Raw genomic sequence first — 20,559 nt, forward strand, 5'->3', positions numbered from 1 at the left:
CTCTATTGACAAGTATTGATGTTTTTAATCTGATGTTAGGATAAGACGTTAGTATGCGTTCGTCCGTCCGTCCGTCCGTTGATTTGTAGCCGACCGGCTCATTGCCTCGTAATTATTGGATTTCGGCGCGATATTTATTGGCATTTCTTCTCACAGTCGCCTTGATTTATCATTGGCCTGTCATACGGGAGAGAATTATTGCGATGCGTGCCCGTCCGGGAGAGCGTTCCATAATCGAAGTGTTTTTTTTCGTTTATTAACGCTGAATCCCCGAAGGTACATCCAATACGTCATATTTCAATACGTTACGCGTTAGGACACATGATCACCTCCATTAAGGCGCGTCTTCTCCCGACGGATTAGCGCCGTCAGTGCGGCTCGAGTAATGAGATGGCGAAAAATATTGGAAATAACACGCGACAATAATAAACGTATAATAGGGGAACGCTCCTCACGCAGCTGCGCCCCGCCGACGCTAGGGGCGCTGCCGGCGCTTATCGCTCATCGATGATTAAAATCGAGTTAAATCGATTAATTTATTTAGTCGATTACTTTTATTCGATAATAATATTTTTATTGACGCTGAAAAATTAATTGTGGGTGTTTATTCTAGTTTTACTACTTTATAATGTTGAAGACTAGTTTGTGCATAGCTTTTTCGACTAAATTAAATGATGAAACTGGATGGTGATTTACGACTCAATATATCTAATGGCTTATTAATTGGAAACATGAGCTTGAGTAAACACCATTTTGATTAAGTGAATCTATTCTAAAGTTGCCTTTAGAATATAAGAAACTTTCTTCAAGAATTTAAACAACAATTTTAAAAACATCGACCACTCACAACTTTAATTGTAGGTCCCATGTACCTCCGTCCTCATTTGTGTACACGTGTAAATAATCACTAAATGACAGTTGCTCCTAAATCGTAATATGTATTTTCATTTCACTTCCATCGATATCTAATCCACGCTTATCTCTATCCATTATTTCAAACTACTAACGCCATCTAGTTTCAATAGTTTGAACTAATTGATTACCATTACCATAAAAAAGGTTTTATTAAACTCTTCATTAAATCAAAAGCACACGAAAAATAATCCTCATTAAAATGTATAAGAAGAAATAATAACACGTCTTTCAAGCGACTTAATTGACTATAAAGTAGACATGGGCGCCGCGCCGGCGTCGCCACGCCGCGAAACCCACGCGCGCCGCCGCCGCCGCCGACATTAGCTGCGCGGCGTGAGTTAGGTTAAGACGTGCCATTTTGTTCGCGATTGTTTAGGCAATATTCTTCTTCCTCCGAGCCTTTTTCCCAACCATGTTGGGGTCGGCTTCCAGTCTAACCGGATGTAACTGAGTACCAGTGCTTTACAAGAAGCGACTGCCTATCTGAATGAAACGGACACTTCAGTTTCTTTAAATATTAATAGTTCTTCATCAATTTTGAGTAAACTATCCAAAAAACATAGTGCTGTTGGTCATGGAATCGAAGATCATCCATTAGATCAAGAATGTTGGCAATATCTTGCTTCTGCTATTGGGGATCGACCCATTTCCAAAATGCGGACCTTCCATCATTTTGGAATGAGAAGAAGACAAAATTTCCATGGCTGTCTACATTTGCAAGGTCTCTGCTGCCCGCTACAAGTACTCCGAGCCATCATCATCTTCCTGCCCTATTCCCAAGTCATTTGGAGTCGGCGCAACATGTCTTTTTCTTCCATTCCTCTCTGTCAGACATACTTACATCCACTCCCTTCTGTTTCATGTCCTCTCTCAGGCAATCAATCCATCTTTTCCTCGGTCTACTCAACACACTCTTTGTGGCATGCGTTTCACACCGTCTCATCACATGCCCATACCACGACAAACGTTGACCTCTCATTTTTTCTGCCACTGACGCTACTTTCAGGCTTCCTCTGATATACTCATTCCTGACTTTGTCCATTCTGTTAACCCCACACATCCATCTCAACATTCTCATCTTTGCTACATGCACTCTATTCTCATCCTTCTTTTTCAATGCCCAACACTCTGATCCATACAGGACGACAGGTCTTATTACGGATTTGTAAATTTTGCCCTTCAGTTTGAGGGGCATCCGTGGGTCATAAATAGTGCTAGTTACCTGTCGCCACTGCATCCATCCAGAATTGATCCGATGCATCACGTCCCTGTCTACCTCACCGTCACTTTGGACAAGTGAACCAAGGTACCGGAAGTGGGGGCAGACTCAGGGTCGGACTGGGCCGGAAGGGCCCGGGTGGCTGATCACAATCCCGGGGCCCGAGACTAGACCCTGGTGATGGGATACTATCGAAAAATACTGAGATACACAAATTGAGATAAACAAACTATAAAAAATGTATTACTATACTAAAATACAATACAATAGTAAGTAGGTATTTACTTAGAACAAATTATATAAAGCTAGCATGGGCGTAGCCAGCTTTGGGCTCAGGGTGGGGCAGCAGCCAACCTATCTATACCTAGGATTTTTTGTATCTTGAGCCGTTAATCTCAAACTTGTTAATCTATTAATTTGAGAGGTTTATATTTTCAGGTACAGAAAATAAACAATCACATACAGGACAAAAGTCAAAAGTAAGGGCACATAGTTTCTGAATACGCGAGCGAAGCGAGCACGAAATTTTTATCGGACTTAAAGCAAATATTACGTAAAATTTAGCCCAAACGTACCTAACTTTTTGTTTGTTGACAAATGCAAAAATAAGGGCATATAGTTTCTGAATACGCGAGCGAAGCGAGCGTGAAATTTTTCTCGGACTTAAACCAAATATTACGTAAAATTTAGCCCAAACGTACTTAACTTTTTGTTTCTTGACAAATACAAACATAATATAGCTTCTGAATACGCGAGCGAAGCGAGCGCGAAATTTTAATTATTTTTTAAGACTCAAAACCCAAAAACTACGTAAAATGTCGCCCAAATATACATTTTCATGAATGGGGCCGAATATACATTTTTATGCTGCCTAGGAGAAACGTGCTCATCCCAAAGAGTTTTAGACAGTTCACTAAACTTATTTGCAAAAGATTCCAGTTCTTTTGACAGCAACTCTCGATCGACATTTGCAATTGATGCGATAGACTTTAGCGCGTCATCAGGAATTCCATTTTCTTTGATTTTATTTTATTGAAGTTTTTCGGGTCCAAACAAGCGGCATCTTTCATTAAATCTTCGTTGCACATGAATTTTTCGTTTATTTTAACTAAAGCTGTATTAATAATGACTTTGTAGACAGAAATAGAATAAAATCTCTTTGGGTCTGTAGCCAATAATGCTACTTCATCTTCACATAACTGCTCATGTTTCTTCGGTTTTTTAGAAATTCTTCGTAACGGTAACGTGGTTTGTACGTCGAGATCAATGTTTTCAGCGTGCATCAAGTCTTGAACATCGGATGCAAATAAACTTGCAGCTTTGAAAACATCATCAAAAGTATCTAAATGTCTTCGTAAATAAACACTATTATTATTGATAATAATAATAACCACTAGAGGTATAATACTTACATAAAAGAAAGCGAAATAAAACTCCCATAATTTTCCGGCAATTTTAGCCCATTGAAATGTTACCTACAATTTAAGGACAGAGTATTGCATTTATTACAGGATGCAATTTTATTGTTGGGACATGTGTGGGGGGTCAATAGAAGCTTAATCTCAAGTTTGTGGGGTCGCCGCCCAGGTCCCCCGGCTGCCATCTTGAAAAAAGGGGTGAAGACTCTTTTTTCGCGATATCTCGTAAACTATGCATCTTACAAAAAATTCGTCAAGTCATAATTTGTAGCAAATTGTTTTGTCTTTCAAATTTTTTGTAAGACGCATAGTTTACGAGACATGCACGCGGGCAACCGTAGCACAGGGGGCACGCTGCACCCCTCCCCCCCCTGTGCTGAGGTTGCCGCATGCCTCTCAACCCAGGCCTGTGGGGGGGGGCCCGTGCAGGCTGGGGCCCGGCTGGCAAATGCCACCTCGACTGTATGGCCAGTCCGACGCTGGGCAGACTGATAGGGGCATGCCGGCTAGGGTTATGGTCATGGGTCTTGATATACTCGCAACACAGACCCCTTGTTATGGAAGTGGCGTTTACAATAAAGTCAATAAAGGGCAAAGAAAAGTTACCTCCAAACATAAAATGGCACAGGTTGGAAAGGGCCGATTTGGCGGAAGAATTTAGAAATGCGGTGGTAGATAAGATGATTGAAATGGCAAATATGAATAAAAAGGAGTGTAAATGAGCGTTGGAGGGAAATGGCAATGACTATAAGGATGACAGCAAGAATAATTTTAGGAGAATCGAAAGGAATTGCAAATCTGTTAATTTTTGAAGTTTTTTTTTATCATACATATATCTCATCCACGCCGCCGGCGTCACGCCGCCGCTGTGTCAAATTCATCAGTGCGCCGCCGCCGCAAAATTCTGGGGCGGCGCCCATGTCTACTATAAAGTAGCTTGCATTTTCCCGCGCAAGCAATGGCGTTCGCGCCAAAATGATGGATTAACGTCACACGAGTATTTTCTTTTTAAAAACGCAAACAAGAGCTCGCCGGCAAAATTGCATCCAGCTAATATTCCCTTGCCAATCATGTTTCTCAGTCAATTTTCAATTTTCCCGTTAATAAGCACGTCAAGCTCGCGTCTACAACAATATCAGCACGTTTTTATTGAGCTTCGAGACATAACGCTCTTAGGAATTAGATGGAAGGATACAATTTTCGTTTCAAAAGGAATTTTGTTTTAGCTAATTGGGCTTAATTAGGCGTCTAAGTTTTCTGGGAGATAATTTGGGGACCAGTTTGATTAGCTAAGCGGTGGAGTCCTTGGAGTTGGGAAAATATAAAAAATGGTTACGTAATACCTAATAATAAGGGTGAGTTAACAAATATGATTATTTTCCTTAAGATTAAAATTCTTACTATAACAACGAAAACACCTAAGTATATTATAATATGTACTTACTTAAAAAATAATATAATTTAGTTATCACACGTTTACTTAGAATCAATAACAGTTCAATAAAATTCTACATGATAAGTAACTTAGTAATCACTCCTACACAGAAAAAAACGTAATACTCACGTAACTCAACTAATAATAGCATTGAAATCTGACTCACAGTAACCAAAGCGGTATTTCGACACGTTAAACAAGAGCAGAGTGGCGCAGTGGAAGCGTGCTGGGCCCATAACCCAGAGGTCCGTGGATCGAAACCACGCTCTGCTATGATCACTTTTTGTGTTTTTGTAATGTTTTCTATTTTTTAGATTTTTATTATTTTGATGTTTTTAGTAATATTTTTAGCTGATTATAGTTTTAAGCGTAAATTTTTGTTACATAATAAATTTTACCTAGCTAATTTGAAGTTTCGTGTAATTTCTTATTTAAGTGCTTTTATATTTCAAACCTTTTACCAATATGAAGGTATGTTTTTGAAATAGAAAATATAAGCCATATTGCATTTACTCCACTTCCTGGCCCATCGAACTTCTGTAATAACATTAACTTTAACAACTTCAAGACTTCTGAACTCAAAAGTAGGGTGACCACAAACTTTTGAAAAACAAAACGCGCTTTTTTCAAATACACTTTTATTAGTTGTAAAAGACTGTAAATCCAAACATAAGAAACTCATAGACGTATCAAGTCCATTAGCCGACCGTCACAAGAGATTTATGTTTAATTGAAATCGTCGAGTTTATTGTGGTGGCATGATTTATTCCATTATTCGAAGCGGACCGATAGCGGTGCACTTTCAATTGCCATCGCTCACGGCTACAGACTCAATAACAATAGACATTGTTTGATTACGTGTAAAACTTCTACTTATGTTTGTTTTTGTTGATTTTAAACGGTGGGTGATCGTTGTTTTGTGTGCTGATGGCTCAATTACGTGGACGGTGGCTTTAGTTTTTGTGAATGGCATTTGATGTGTTTATCAATCTTTACTTAGCTGTTTACGTAGATCTTTTGGAAAAACATGTATTGACTATGGCTATTGGCTCAAGTAGCCAAGTCTCAAAATATGATCTCTAATAAGTATGTGACGTTCAAAAACCAGGTTCATAAGACGCATTTCACCTGATCTAACTATAGGAACTAAGAGGCTTACAATTACAGCTTCGCTAATAGCTCCGGCGTATCGCGTGTCCACGATATTGAGTATTAATTCCCTTCAGTGAATGCGTATCATAATTCATTCGTTTATTTGGCATTTTAATTCATACATCTACACAGATATTGATGTCGTGTGCGACTGTAATTCAATCTTTGTGTTTCGCAACCAACAGTCCCTTGATAATCTCATACTCAAAGCAATAATTTATTCACTACCAACTTATACGCACCGCGTATCTATATATTGACATCTCTTTATTACTCCTACATGAATAATATTATTATTATGAATCCTTACACGCGCAAACAGAAAAACACAACATGTGCCTCGCAAAACACGCGCTTAACACAACACGATAACGTCTAAAATGAACAAAACCTAACTGTAGGTCAAGTCAAGAATAAACGAACGCATACATTTCCACAAATCCGTGTCAAGAATCGAAGTGAGGTTTAAAAAAAGGAGCTATCCTACTGACACGAAGCTTTAATAAATAATTCCTTTTCACATGTTATTATTTATTGGACGCCACGCAAGCCAGCCTCCGACGGGACTATAACGATGACGAATACGAGATACGTTTGTAAAAAACCCTTTTGAGTCTTGACGCGTGATATATTCCTGCGCACGAGTGTTATAAAGAACGCGGCGGGGTGCGCGCGCGCCGAGCGCTGATTGGCCCGCGTAATGACTCCATGCGCGGACGTTCCGTTTTCGAAGTACGACTGTGACGTAGACTAATGACTGCTGTATGGTAAACCAATGACGGATAGGCACCTCTGAACCTATTGTGTATGTGGTATATAGGAGCTGCGCCGGCGTTGAAATATTACGTCGATTTGCCAGTTCTGTGCACAACGTCTAGCTCAAGACTAATTCTAGGTCATAATTTATAGCAAAAAGATTGCAAGTCTGATGATAGCTATGTAACTGAGCTGCACGATTTTATGGAAACTAAACCTTGTAAGATATTAAAGGCCTACAAAAAACTTCACTCAGCATTTATCAATTGGCGTGACAGGTTACATTTTGCGAAATCAATTTACCGGTCAATCCGCTTTGAATCCGCAAAAAATCGCTGCCAACAAACTAATAAAAGAAGATTATCCACTTTATCTTATCTCACATTACTGCAATTCGATATTGTAATCCGATAACATACTGGTCTTATTATACCTCGGAGAGATAGCGTTGAAGTCAACAGGATGACATTAGTCGGCTCTTTCTATACCACTTTTAATGTCCACCTTTGAAACCTGATGTCCATAAGAAGGTATCTGATCACCCGTGGCGACTGAGTGCCTGAACCCTTTAAATGCCTCCAAGACTACCAAACTCTAAGGACCCAAAATGATAATCAATCTTATCCCTCACCTCAGTCCAGTTAAAAACACGTGTGTCATCGTTAGATTGGTACTAATGAATCTATCAATCCCACGGGAGGCATACATTGTCCAGCCGGAGGCCGACGTGTGGCCAACTTACCGACAAGATTGATTAGTTCGGAAATTTGCTTGTATTTTAATTGATTAAGTATACAAGTTGGTCCCCGTGTGATTTTATATATTCGTTGTAGGTGTTGAGTTTTTGCTAAATGTTATTTTGGTGTAATTTGAGACGATTGAGAAGAAGCATCTACCCAGTTTGCTATCTATCCTCTTTTTGAGTTCAAAAAGTTTGAGATCCTCGTTTTGGAATCTTAAGAATATCAGCAAAATGTGAACCCATTGTAGCTCGTAACTGCTTTTACTTTGTTTTCAACAAATATACTTCATCGGTGATTACTTAGCGAAATTATTCCAACATCACCTAATTGACGATTAGATTCATTTACTTATGTACTCCAACATTTACAAGAAGAATAATACTCATACTTTTCCGCCCTTTTCTAGAAAAATAGGTTTTTCTTATAAATCGCCAGCATAAAGTGAAAATGCAACTGGAGTCGTTCCCCGACGCATCGCCATCCATCTACATATAGGAACATTAGTCAAAGAGTTAGCAACAAGTGCCTTGACCTACTTGCAGACGCCTTAGCTCAGGACCCGGATCTACTGCCCGCTATGCATTTAGTGTTTATTTTTAAACGACTTCTAGACTGCTGAATAAAGCTAAGTTTTATTTTTAGGTTGGGTGTATTTTTTTATGGCAATAAAAGCCTGCACCTATCAATTTGTGTCAACTTGCTTTATCATGTTGTCCTCTTATAAAAAGCAAAGTATAATTTGTCCGAAATAACTGCTGAAATGAATGTCACCCTTGCCCTTTTTTTAATTGTTATACAATAAACTAGATATAAATGGCACTTAATTTATAATTCTAATGATTTAGACGTATTTATTTTAACACAGATCACTGTATTCCAAAACTGGAAGCTACATAGAACCATTTGCCCAACACACAACAAAACAGCTTCTAAGATAACAATTTCTTACCATCAAGAAACAAAGTAGCTATTTATTTATTTAGTGGCAAGAAGCTCTCACCTTCTCATACGGCACGTCACATTATAGTCGAAGAGTCACACAACTGTGGCTACCTTGACCCAGTTTACCTTCCAGCCCCGCTCGCTGCACTAGTGTCCCAAATCCTAGGGACGGGTGAGCAGCATTCGTGGAAGCTAACTCTGGTGCTAAGATAGTTCTGTCTTATTCACAGGTAAATAATGTGAAGGTATTTACTTGAGCTTCAAACTTTGGACGGTAAATAGGAACTGTATGTACTTACTTAACTTACTTAATACTAAAATATTTGTTTCTCACAAAAGATGCTCTTGAATTCACAATGACGAGTAATCGAAGTCTTGTAGTTATTATTGTGCTAGCTGTTGCTCGTGATTTCAATTGTGTCTAGTAGGAGCAACTTCCCATAGTCTGATATATGTAAAATACTTGCCCTATGCGTTATGCTTGCCTGTAATATTTCATCAAAATCTGGTCTGTAGTTTTTGCCTGAAATAGTAACAAGCATTCACACATCCAAACTTTCAGGGTACTAGTAGGTAGGTGTGATTTCATAAACTATTATTATGACCACACCGTATGAGATTCATTGTCTACTTTGCTCTCATGAGTGAAAAATTATCACTAAAGTCTATTTTTCACAAATCTAAAACTTGAAACCAATCGACTGTAGAATGCATTAATTGCACTTCTCTGATTATCTGAACAAACATAGCGTTTTTACAACTTTTCTATTTGCCAGCAACCACCACATGCTTACCCTTATTAGCTACACGTCCGACCACTGCGGAAACTAAAATTATAATAAGCAATTATCAGCAAACCTTCAATACAAGGTGCACTTGCGAGCGAACGTAATTTTTTCAAACTACCCGCATAAATCAAAGGGCCCGCCCCCCTCTAATGGGAATTATAATTGATTCCCTCCCAAGCTAGGTAGTTTTTGTGATCGTAATGCTGGATTTAAATTTGTTTGTCGGTGTATCTTTGTACAAATATTGGAGTGTAATCTATGGGAGCTAATTAAATCGCATTGTTGCTTGATTCATTGGGCGCGATCAGGCGAACTGTTTCTACTAGGCCTGTTAACTATATGAAGCAGCTTATTCATTCGGATGGAAAATGGAAATTAATTCCTACATTTTCAATTTCCTTATAGGAACAATTCATATATTGAAAAATGCAGTAAGGGTTGCCTACCCAAAACATGCAGTATGTGGATACTCAGTTGCATGTGATTAAATTTAAAGCGGACCCGAACATCTAGTTACGAAAATGCCACGCAGATGAAGACTTCTCTTCTTTGAAAAGAAACTATTTCTTATCTACTTTTGGCAGCTAATATCAATTCATTAGTATAATAATTAGCTTGTTTATTTATGTTGCACCTGTGTTTAGGCTTTCAAGAATCAAGTTTGATTATGCTATTAACGGTCAGCTGTGCATCGACCCGGACAGAATTATTAACTTTCTGATAAAGCTCATGACTTGACATGAAACAGTGTCGTGGTGGCCTAGTGGGCAAAGAACCAACCTCTCGAGTATGAGGGCGCGGGTTCGATTCCAGGTCAGGCAAGTACCAATGCAACTTTTCTTTGTATGTACGTGTTTCGGATGGCACGTTAAACTGTAGGTCCCGGCTGTCATTGAACATCCTTGGCAGTCGCTACGGGTAGTCAGAAGCCAGTAAGTCTGACACCAGTCTAACCAAGGGGTATCGGGTTGCCCGGATAACTGGGTTGAGGAGGTCAGATAGGCAGTCGCTTCTTGTAAAGCACTGGTACTCAGCTGCATCCGGTTAGACTGGAAGCCGACCCCAACATAGTTTGGGAAAAAGGCTCGGAGGATGATGATAAAGCTCATGACTTAAGTAGGATATGACACATTGAACGATATAAGACAAAGATAAGATATACCTTTGACGAATTTCAACGAAAGCTCAGCAGTCGTCAAAATGTTTGATTCTGCATTCAAACTTGATGCATCAAGACTGTTCGAAATTCAAATCTAATAAAATATGTACAATAAAAATCGCGTGCAATTCCAGCCAGCGACATGACATCACAATTAGCTCGAAATTCAAAACAATGGCAGCGCGTTCCCTAACCGGTGACGTCATGTCACAATTAGTCCCAAATTCAAAAGGTGTTGAAAAACCGTATCGTTTGTATTGCACGTGTAAGGTGGCTGCGGGGGGGTGCAGCGGGCCGGAGGGTGGCGGGGGGAGGGGTGCGGGCGCACCTCGATCGATGGCGACGTCGTTATTCGGGCGACAGCCTTTGACGACGTCGCGGATGCGTTCCGCTTGCGACCGCCTTTAATTTCTTCATTTGTATGCTGATTTGTGATTGAGGGAATTAGGTTGTTGGGGTAGTGGCTAGACCTGGCACGGTTTCAAAGTTCTGCCTTTTGCTCGAAACCGATTTTGTTCGAAGAGTTTTAATGTGTGATTGGGTTATTTTAGCGTATCATTTCGTTACATCAGCATAGGTCCTTTCACCTAGGGTTTGATGCTCGAAGTACAATTTCACAAAGTGTTTCTGTAGTTGAAACAAAAATCTTAGTTGGCAATGTAACTAACTACCATTGGTTATCCTCTTCTTCGTGTAAGATCTTTTGCGTAACGATATGGCTAGTAATCCTCTCGTAATCTTGCATTTTTGAGGACCCTAGTGACACTTTAGGAGATGCAACCTATTTCATTGTTATCTCATTACATTGAACCTATTCCTTAACTCAGAAGGAACAACAAGTAAAAATCTATCTTATTTATATCACCTTACTAGATTTGGCTGTGAAAACAACATCCCAAACGTAAGTCCCAAGTGGAGCCCACCCGGGCTAGGTCCACGCCTCCGCGGACGCGTGACTGACGGACGTCCGCACACTAGCGCAGCTCACCCACACACTCGCACTACCACTCCATACACACGACGTTTTGACACTTGACAGATGTGTGCCCAGAGTGATGGGTGGCGCGCGCCGCGAAAAATACGAGGGAATCTTTGAATATGGAATACTGAACGACTTTTATTTATGCGCCTATTTGTGATTGGCAGTGCCAATTGATTCTTGAGTCCAGAGAGATCAATCAAGCCTTTTTGGTGTTTTTTTACAATGTAAGTATGTAATGAATGATGTAGATTACGGCGTTCATTACTACCTTTTGGAATATAGAGGGACTCAACTGGAAGGTAAACTAATTACAGTCACTGCAATTTAAGTGTAGAGTTAGGTACATTCAGTAAAGATTGTCGTTGCCACATTTTCGAACAAACACGAGAACCAACATGAAGGAAACTTCTACTAAATTCAAAAAAAGGCAACCAAAGCCAGAATTCGAAAAAGAACACCTCAAATCCGTGGTTAGTCACATTCCCAAATAGTGGTAGTCGTGGAGGAGCGTTTAGTCGCTGGCATGATTGTCCGCTCGCCAGTTATCTGTCACCGCTGACTAGCTCGCACAGTGATCCTTTGTAAGTGACACCTCAGTACGTTGCGTTATGGTTTGTCCGCTCAGTTGCCGTCCCGACGAGTTTATGTTTTTGCGACGTTTGTGTGAAATGTTTTGTCAGCTTGTCGGCTAGTTGTGGAGTCTATTTTAGTTATGCTTAGTAAGTTGATAAGTTGGAATAATTACTTTACATTCGGGTGCTGCTTTTAGTAGCATACATCTTCTTTTGCAAGACTGCGAAGTCTTCACAATTACTCATTATATTCTGATAGGCCACATTTTTGGCTAGCTATATTCTCAAAGGCTGGTATGCCGTTATCAAATGTTCTTATCCCATATCACCTATTAGCTTTTTCCTAGCTTAACAACATCACCAAATTACTAAACCCACCCATTACTCCAGCCCATCAAATCACACTCTACCTCTATTTTAAAATCGAACAAATCAATAAACAAATCCGTTGAGCGACTCCAATAATTAAAAAGTTCCCCGAACAGTGTAATGACTGCAGTGACGTTAACGACATGGCTGACAGCGGGGCCATTTGTCAGCCGTCACGTGTCAGCTGTTTGTCAGCCACAATGGTGTCAGGCCGCGCTCGGCCGATTGACGCGTGTCACTCATAGCCCCAACCAACAGTAGTCGAATGGAATACGACTATATTTCTGTTTGAAACGTCATTTCGATGTTCCAATTGTTATTGGTTCGGGCCGTTGTTATGTAGTTTAGAGCCTTAAAAAATGACACTAAAATGGGCGGGATTTGGCTTTGACAGATAGAAAAAGATGGCGTTGTATGTGTCCCACGACTGTTTTTCGAAGCCCTCACGGTTGTTTCTAATTGACTACCAATATTTAACACTTGATTGCTAATAACTTGCCATTATAATACATACGCTTGCCATTAGCATGTAAATTCTAAGGTTATTTGAACTTCAGCCCCCAAGATGTTGTTCTGACATCATAATGACTGAGCAGGCTGCCTAAAAGAGAAAATGTCATGCAAATGATCATCCAAAATCGTTACTGAAGGAATGTAAACAGAAAACAAAAGAATAAAAAAGCCAAATTATTTTCTAGAGAAACTGTGGTAAATCAACGTTGTATGTGATAGGACAGGTGCGGCAGAATTATTAATGATGGCTTGATTCACACCTCGACTGTCCTCGGCGCCATGACGCCTCCACTGAAAAATACTTTTCATTGCCTTCTATGCTCAGCTTGTTAAACCTTAGAAGGAGTATAGAAAGTTGAATCCCAATTTGTTGTAATGATTTTCGTAAGATTTCTCAAGGCTGGTAAGGCTTGTTGCGATTGATATGCTGTGAGGCTGGATAGAAATTTTATATTTATTGAGGGCAAATATTTGCAATAGGTACATGAGTGAAGAAAATAACGTGTTGATGTGACAGAAAATAAATAAATGGAACCTCAAAACATTGTCTGAGGCGATATTCCGTAGAGGCACTACTAACACAAATGCACAGTTAAATCGACACACAATTTTTGCACCATTCCCCTAGCAAGTTCGATCATGCACAATCATTAAATTTATGAGCTAAAGCAAAAACAATAGGCATACTTCCACAACTCAATCGGGTGCTATGCGGCGTAAACTTAGCTACTTATTACTGCTTCGTTGCATACATTATAGATCAGAACAACTATTTACGGTTAATTCGCATCGCAGGTTTATTTATTGGTTCATCGTGACGTGTTACGTCATCATTAATGTCTCCCCGCCACGCGATCTGCTCCGACGTCGCCATAACACTTTAAACTAGGTTGCCATCTTCCAATTATTAGTTTACTAGTTTGTAGTACCTATTCGTTTTGTTAAGTTTTGTAATGAAGGTTCTTGTTTTATGGATATGTTTTATTGTTCTGTTGTTTCTAGGTTTAATTATTTGGATTAATTTGTTCGTTGTGCAGTTGGAATACAGGCATAGGTATCCAACTGTCTTTTTTGAAGCATCACATTTTCAACTAAAGCTTATCATATGTATCATTGTTACAGATGTTGTCACCAAGGGAAGACGATGATGACGACAGTCACCTCTGCATCAAATGCAACACCACCATCGTCGGCTTGGACAACTACGTGAAGCACAGGAAGCAAAGATGTGGGAAACTGAAACCTGAACACCAAAAGCCTGAGCTCCCGGCTATAGATCCTCTAGAACCGTCTTACAACCTTGGCGCTGATGTGTTCTTCCAGTCTTTGGAGCTACAAAGCAGTGTAAAGAAAACCTCCCTGTCGAGACTCACTCCACCCATTCCTATAAGCAAAGCTAATTTAGATAGAAAGAGTTCTTTAGTTGTTCCATCTACTTCTAGAGAACTCCCACGTATGAGCCCCTTAGAAACAAATCTCAGAGGGGAAGACTGGATTGGAGGACACAGTCTGAGGATTGGAAGTAATGAGGACAATCAAACAAAGCTAATAAATGCGGTTGCCAGCATCAGTGGGGCTGTCAAAAAAGATATTCCGACTTCATCGTACAATATAAACTATGATTACAAAGGCGATGAAGACAGTGACGAATCTGAGGAATCAGAAGACGATGATGAGGAAGAGCATCCTACTGGCAGTAAATGGAAACCTCCTCCTAACTATACTGGAGGTAAATGGAGACCAGCCTCCCCTGAACACGAGGACTGGGATATGCGGGAAGAGCAAGAACACACTGGAGGAAAGTGGAAACCTATAATGCCTGATAATAATGAACGTGATGAAGATTATGATGCACCTCCACCAGGACATACGAAGGGCAAATGGGTACCAGGTGCTAATGAAAAGACTCAAATAATGCAGACAACCATACAGACGAAGGGTTCTGTACAATATTGGTGCGGTCCCTGCAACAGAAGACTCAATTCAAGGGCCATCTATGACAAGCATCTTCGTTCCAGCTTGCATTTGAAGAAAGTTCTTCCTGAACACGAGTTGGAATTTTCAGGCCACTTGGAACCAATGAAAAACGTAATGGACAAGCGATTGGCACGACCATCACGATTCGTTAATGATGATATTTACTCACAGGTGGAAGGAAATAAAGAGGATAAAAACGATAGAAAATTAAGTATTAAAATTGAAAAGAAAAAGAGGAAGAGAAAGCCTAATTTTGTGCATTGTTCTGGCTGCAAATCAAGAGTTAGGCAGCATTTGATGGGAAAGCATTTAATATCTCACTACCATTTCAGAAAAGCTACAGATACGAACACAACTCTGTATCAGCAGCTTATTTTAGACAACATGGACGCCATAGTTCACCAATCGCCTTTCCAATGCAGTCCCTGCAAGTTCTACACAAATTGGCTATCTACATTCATGCAACATTGGTATTCTGAAGAACATAATCAGAAACTCTCTGCCATCGAAGGTAGACTTTGGTGCTCCTTTTGCAAATTTGATAGCGAATCTTCCCAAGAAATGTTAGAGCATTTGTCTAGTTCAGACCATAGTGAAGTCATAGCAGTTATCAACAGATCCATGCCGATCATAATACGGAAGAAAACCGTATTAAAATGTGATGCTTGCTGCAAAGAATTCAAATACAATATCGAGATGAAACGACATTGCCAAAAGACTGGCCATCCATTGGCGGTCACTGCCACTGACAATTATCAAGAGCTCCACAAGTGTCAACATTGTAAAGCGAAGTTTAAATCTTCCCTGACTCTTGCTGCTCATTTGAAATCCAAGCATAAGCAGAGAGCCTACCTTTGTCTAGTATGTAGCATGAATTTCAATTCTTCGGAGGAGGCAAAGCATCATCGGCAGACTTCAGAACACAGAATCAGAAGGAAGGAGAACTTAAGGGAACAAGGTGTGCCAACAAAAGACATGAGCAAGAAATGTCCTTACTGCACCGACAGTGTTATTTTAAGAAATGTTTTAGTTTTGAAGGATCATATTCGGAGAGTGCATCCTAATATGCGAAAGAAGTAAGTTATACATCCTTAAATCTTTCTGTCTGTAGTTAAATCTTTTTTACAATTATTTATTTTTTTGTTTCCAGGTGTCCTAAATGTGGAATGTCGTTCATCCTCTCTCAAGAAGTGACTCGCCACGTCAGAGACAACGCCTGTCAACTCTCCCAAACTGCTCAGATAAGTTCTTCTATTTTCTGGAACTGCAGCCAGTGCCTCTTCACCACCGACTCTCAAGCTGAGTGCTTCTTCCACGAAGTCTTGCACACGACACCTAAGAAGGAGCTTCTGAAAGTTGGAGACACGGAGAAATTGGTTCAGAAGTATCCATGTCCTCTTTGTCCCAAGAGTTTTAAGAAGGCTTCGTTGCGCCAGCATTTGAGACAGCATACCTTCGAAAGACCTTTCATTTGTTCCATCTGTGGTGCAAACTTCACTCGGCAGACAAGCTTGGCCAACCATTCCAGAAATGAGCATAGCACTGAAATAGCCAAGATACCGAAGTTGCCAGCTATTGTGGAGAGGATTGAAGAGTGGGAGTGCGGAAAATGCAAGAGCAGATTTTCGAGCAAGTAAGTATTGTTTTTATTTACATATAAGTAATTAGGTACATTTGAAATTGGTTCAAACATGACCGTTGTACTTTTTAACAATGAACACTAATGTGTAGCGATAACCATCAATGCTCGTAGAATAGAAAGTCAATTTGAATCAATAAGCGATCAGAATTTATAAAGACGGAAGCGCGAACAAAACGCATACAACCGAAATAAACGGCGCATCAGCGCGTAGTCACGTCGACATCAATTTGCGGTAATAACATGCGCGCGCGGCGGATGCGTTACATGTCACGCGTCACACAACTCCTTCACAAATATCGGGATACATTCATAATTTGACAAGAGCGCTTTGATTATGCCCAGGCGCACCACATTCCCGCCCGCGGTGTTGCCAACGATGACATTTTTATACCCTGTGGTAATAAATTTCTGCCCGGATGCACGGTATTTTGAGAGAGTGCTGGATCAAAATATTAGTGTCGGCGAGAGATAGTGGACGTTTGAATTTTATTGTTAGCACGTGTCCCTGTAACGTATTGGGGATTTGCATTTTGATCTGTCGTTCAGTTTGATGGCGCTAAATCGTGTGTGGTTTATTTGCTTTGACACTTGCGCTGCCAGCGTTACGATTTATATGTCTAACGTCACTCTATAAATAGTTAGGATCAGTCACGAAGGATTGACGATGCCCATTTTAAACTGAATGCGGTTCGTTAAAATTAACGGCTGTTTGTCCTCGGCGTTTAATGTTTTAGCGCAAATACTTTCATAATAGCCATTACGAAGACAAACCTTTGTGCCGCCGTATCTGAATTTAAACACGAACAATGGTGTCGTGTCTAGAACGACTGTAAACAGGAGCCAGTCGAAGCAGACATCCGAATATCTAATCGCTCGTTATTTTATAACATAATTAAGTTCAAATATGCTCTGCGGATTCGAATGCCAATATAAATTGAAATTTCCAATCCTGGTTCCTCCATTAATGCTAAAATCACAGCATAAGACGTAGAAACTTAGCCGCAGACCGCATGAATCAAGTCGGCGCGTCATTAAGGGAACTTTCAACGGATCTAGACAATTGTAGGACATAGCAGAGCCATTGGGGGCGTCTAACAGCGCTGATGATCTAACTTGTGTAATATCTTACGCGTTATTGCGACGCCTTGCATTAATGCACTGCAAGTGTAATGCGACGCCGCGAGTTAACTGTCTCCGCGGTGGCCCAGTGTTGCCAGATTATGCACGCGAAATTATTACTCTAATGCTTATTAGTTTTGAAAGAGTTTTTGGGGTTGAATGGTTTTTGGTGGTTTAATTTGAAATAACAACTTGGAACTAGCTTTTGTTATTAGCCATTTTGTGTTGTTTATTTTCTTTGTCTCTAAAAGTAACTAGGTACTCCGTGCAGGTATTTGTAGTAGAGGAAAAACGAAATGAGCCAGAACACATGTATGTAGGTGTGTGTTTGTCACAGGGCAGCTTAACACATGGTACATGGCTACATAACGATTGCTATTTACAGATATTGTCTCCATAATAAAAATGGCCATAGTTCTGTAATTAGACCTTATAAAATCCTAACAATTCGTCAGTGCAGCAAGTAAGGGGACATCTCTAAACGCTCTGCTATACTTAGCGTTCTCCCAAGTGTTTCATTAACTGTGGACGGAGTGAAATATCACTACACTGAAATGTGACTGAAGCAATATTTATAAACTATTTATTTATTTATTTATTTATTTATCACAAAATACAACTATCATTACAGGAGAACCTAATGCAATAGTGTATTGACAATTTTACAGATACTTAATCTAAACTACTCTACACACTTAAAATTAAACATTAATTATATTAGAGCAGGTACAGTACACTACTCTTGTGAATTCATTCAGAGTACAATTAAATATATCAAATTTTCCCGATTCTGACATCGCATTGAGCGTGCGCAGTGCACGCGTCAGGGGCGCGCGCTGGAGGAGGTTGGTGCGCGCGCGCGGCACCGCCAGCAGCGCCGGTCGCCGCCGCCGCGCCGTGTATGCGTCCGGGACACATAACTGAATAATTTCTAAAATCCTCGGATTATGTATTTTGCCACGAAGTACTTTAAATAAATAAGTGGTGACAGCTACATCCCTCCTCACCTCAATTTTATAATACCCCACCATTCCTAATACAAAAAGAGTCGGGTACAACAGCGGATAACCTGGATAAACACCATACATTTTTGAATACAGAAATCTGATAAATTTGTTCTGTATGCGCTCGAGCATCAGTTTATATTTGAGTTCATGTGGTGACCAAACGACGGCATTACACTCTAGATGGCTCTTTACAATGGCTTCATACAGAGCTCTAAGGGCGTTTATGTTATTAAATTGGTTACCTAACCGTAATATCATCCCTAAATTTCGGTAAGCTTTTTTACAGACACTTTTGATATGAGTCCTGAAATTCACATCAGCAGTGAAGCGCACACCTAAATCCTTGACATCAGAGACCCGCTGCAGCGGCCTTCCGTCCATGCAATATTGGTGATGACTCGGGTTTCGTGCTCGGCTGAATGATAGTACGGAGCATTTGGCCACATTGAAATATAATCTATTTTCTAAACTCCATTTTTCAATTTTGGTTATATCTTGCTGTAATATGTGATGATCCTCTTTCTGCTCTATTTTTAAAATTAATTTTAGGTCATCAGCAAACAATAATGGTGTGGAGTTATAAACCACATTCGGCAAGTCATTGACGGTTAATATGAATAGTAGGGGTCCTAGATTGCTGCCCTGACTTACTCCTGACCTCGTAAAGTAGGGCTCGGAAAGGCTTCCATTGCAGTCAACGTACTGACAGCGGTCTCTCAAGTAACTTGCAAAGAATGTCAGAGTGTGCGTAGTGCAGCCTATGGCGGCCAACTTCGAAAGCAAGATATCATTATCTACAGTGTCGAAAGCTTTCCGAAAATCAAAGTAGGCCACGTCCACCTGTAGTCCAGCATCCACCGCTGGCACAACGTGTGTCATAAGATCTAACAAGTTCCCCGTCGTTCCCCTCCCAGGACGAAAGCCGTGCTGCGCGTCCGATAGCAATGCACTTACCTGTGGGTACAGGCTGCTGTGAATCGCTGACTCGAACACCTTAGCTGGAGTGCACAGCACTGCCACAGGCCTATAGTCACAGGGTTCAGGCCCACCACTGCCCTTCGGCACCGGTACTACCCGAGTGAGTTTCCAACGATCTGGGAACGTTGCAGATCGAATAAAAACATTGTATAAATGCAATAACGGACCTATCAATATTGCACGGCAGTCTTTAAAAATAAAGGCAGGAATACCATCTGGTCCAGCGGATCGCTTAGCGGGCAAGCGCGCGAGCGCTGCCCGCACGTCGGCGCGGCTCAGCGGCGCGAGATGGGCCCGCGCCGCCCCCGCCGCGCCGGCCGCACGGCCCGCGCTCGCCGCCGCCGCACTCAGCGCGGGAGGTTCCGGGTTATACACGGACTGGAAGTAACGAGCTAATTCATTAGCGCACTCATGATCTGCTAGTACCCGTCCATCTTTAATTAATTTTCGATTATTTGAATTCACCTTTTTTGATCTAATATACTCCCAGAATGCTCTCGGTTCTTTCGCTAAATGCTGTTGTACGCGATCGCGGTACGTGTCATGCGCACGTGCAGTCTCAGTTTTGACTCTCGCCCGATACTTTGCAAACTCCGCGTAGTCCTGAGGTAATTTACTAGTTTTGTATTTTTTATGTAAATTATATTTAATTTTTATTTCATTAATCAGATCAGCTGTATACCATACTGGGTATTTATATCTACTTTTTATTCGACAATTTTTTTTCAGGGGAACACATTTATCAAAAACGTCATTTAGCTTTTCGTAAAATAAGTCCAGAACTAAGTCCCCGTCCTGTGAACAGTACAACTCACTCCAGTCTATTTTACCTAATAAATCATACAATAAACTAAAGTTAGCTTTACTAAAATT

At 40.5% G+C, this 20,559-nt stretch overlaps 1 protein-coding gene and 1 non-coding gene across 2 annotated transcripts in view; both read left to right on the top strand.

The window, feature by feature from the left end:
- Positions 1 to 20,559, top strand: part of LOC110369776 (zinc finger protein 433) — a 37,342-nt gene that overhangs the window by 8,211 nt on the left and 8,572 nt on the right. Inside the window, exons 2-3 of the mRNA XM_021325324.3 lie at positions 14,086 to 16,016; positions 16,091 to 16,573. Coding sequence (XP_021180999.3) covers positions 14,086 to 16,016; positions 16,091 to 16,573 — 2,414 coding nt within the window. The remainder of the gene's footprint in view (positions 1 to 14,085; positions 16,017 to 16,090; positions 16,574 to 20,559) is intronic.
- Trnam-cau (transfer RNA methionine (anticodon CAU)) lies at positions 5,189 to 5,260 on the top strand. Its single transcript has one exon. It is a non-coding gene; the product is annotated as a tRNA-Met (tRNA).

Source organism: Helicoverpa armigera, chromosome 9 (assembly GCF_030705265.1).
Source record: "Helicoverpa armigera isolate CAAS_96S chromosome 9, ASM3070526v1, whole genome shotgun sequence".
NCBI lineage: Eukaryota > Metazoa > Arthropoda > Insecta > Lepidoptera > Noctuidae > Helicoverpa > Helicoverpa armigera.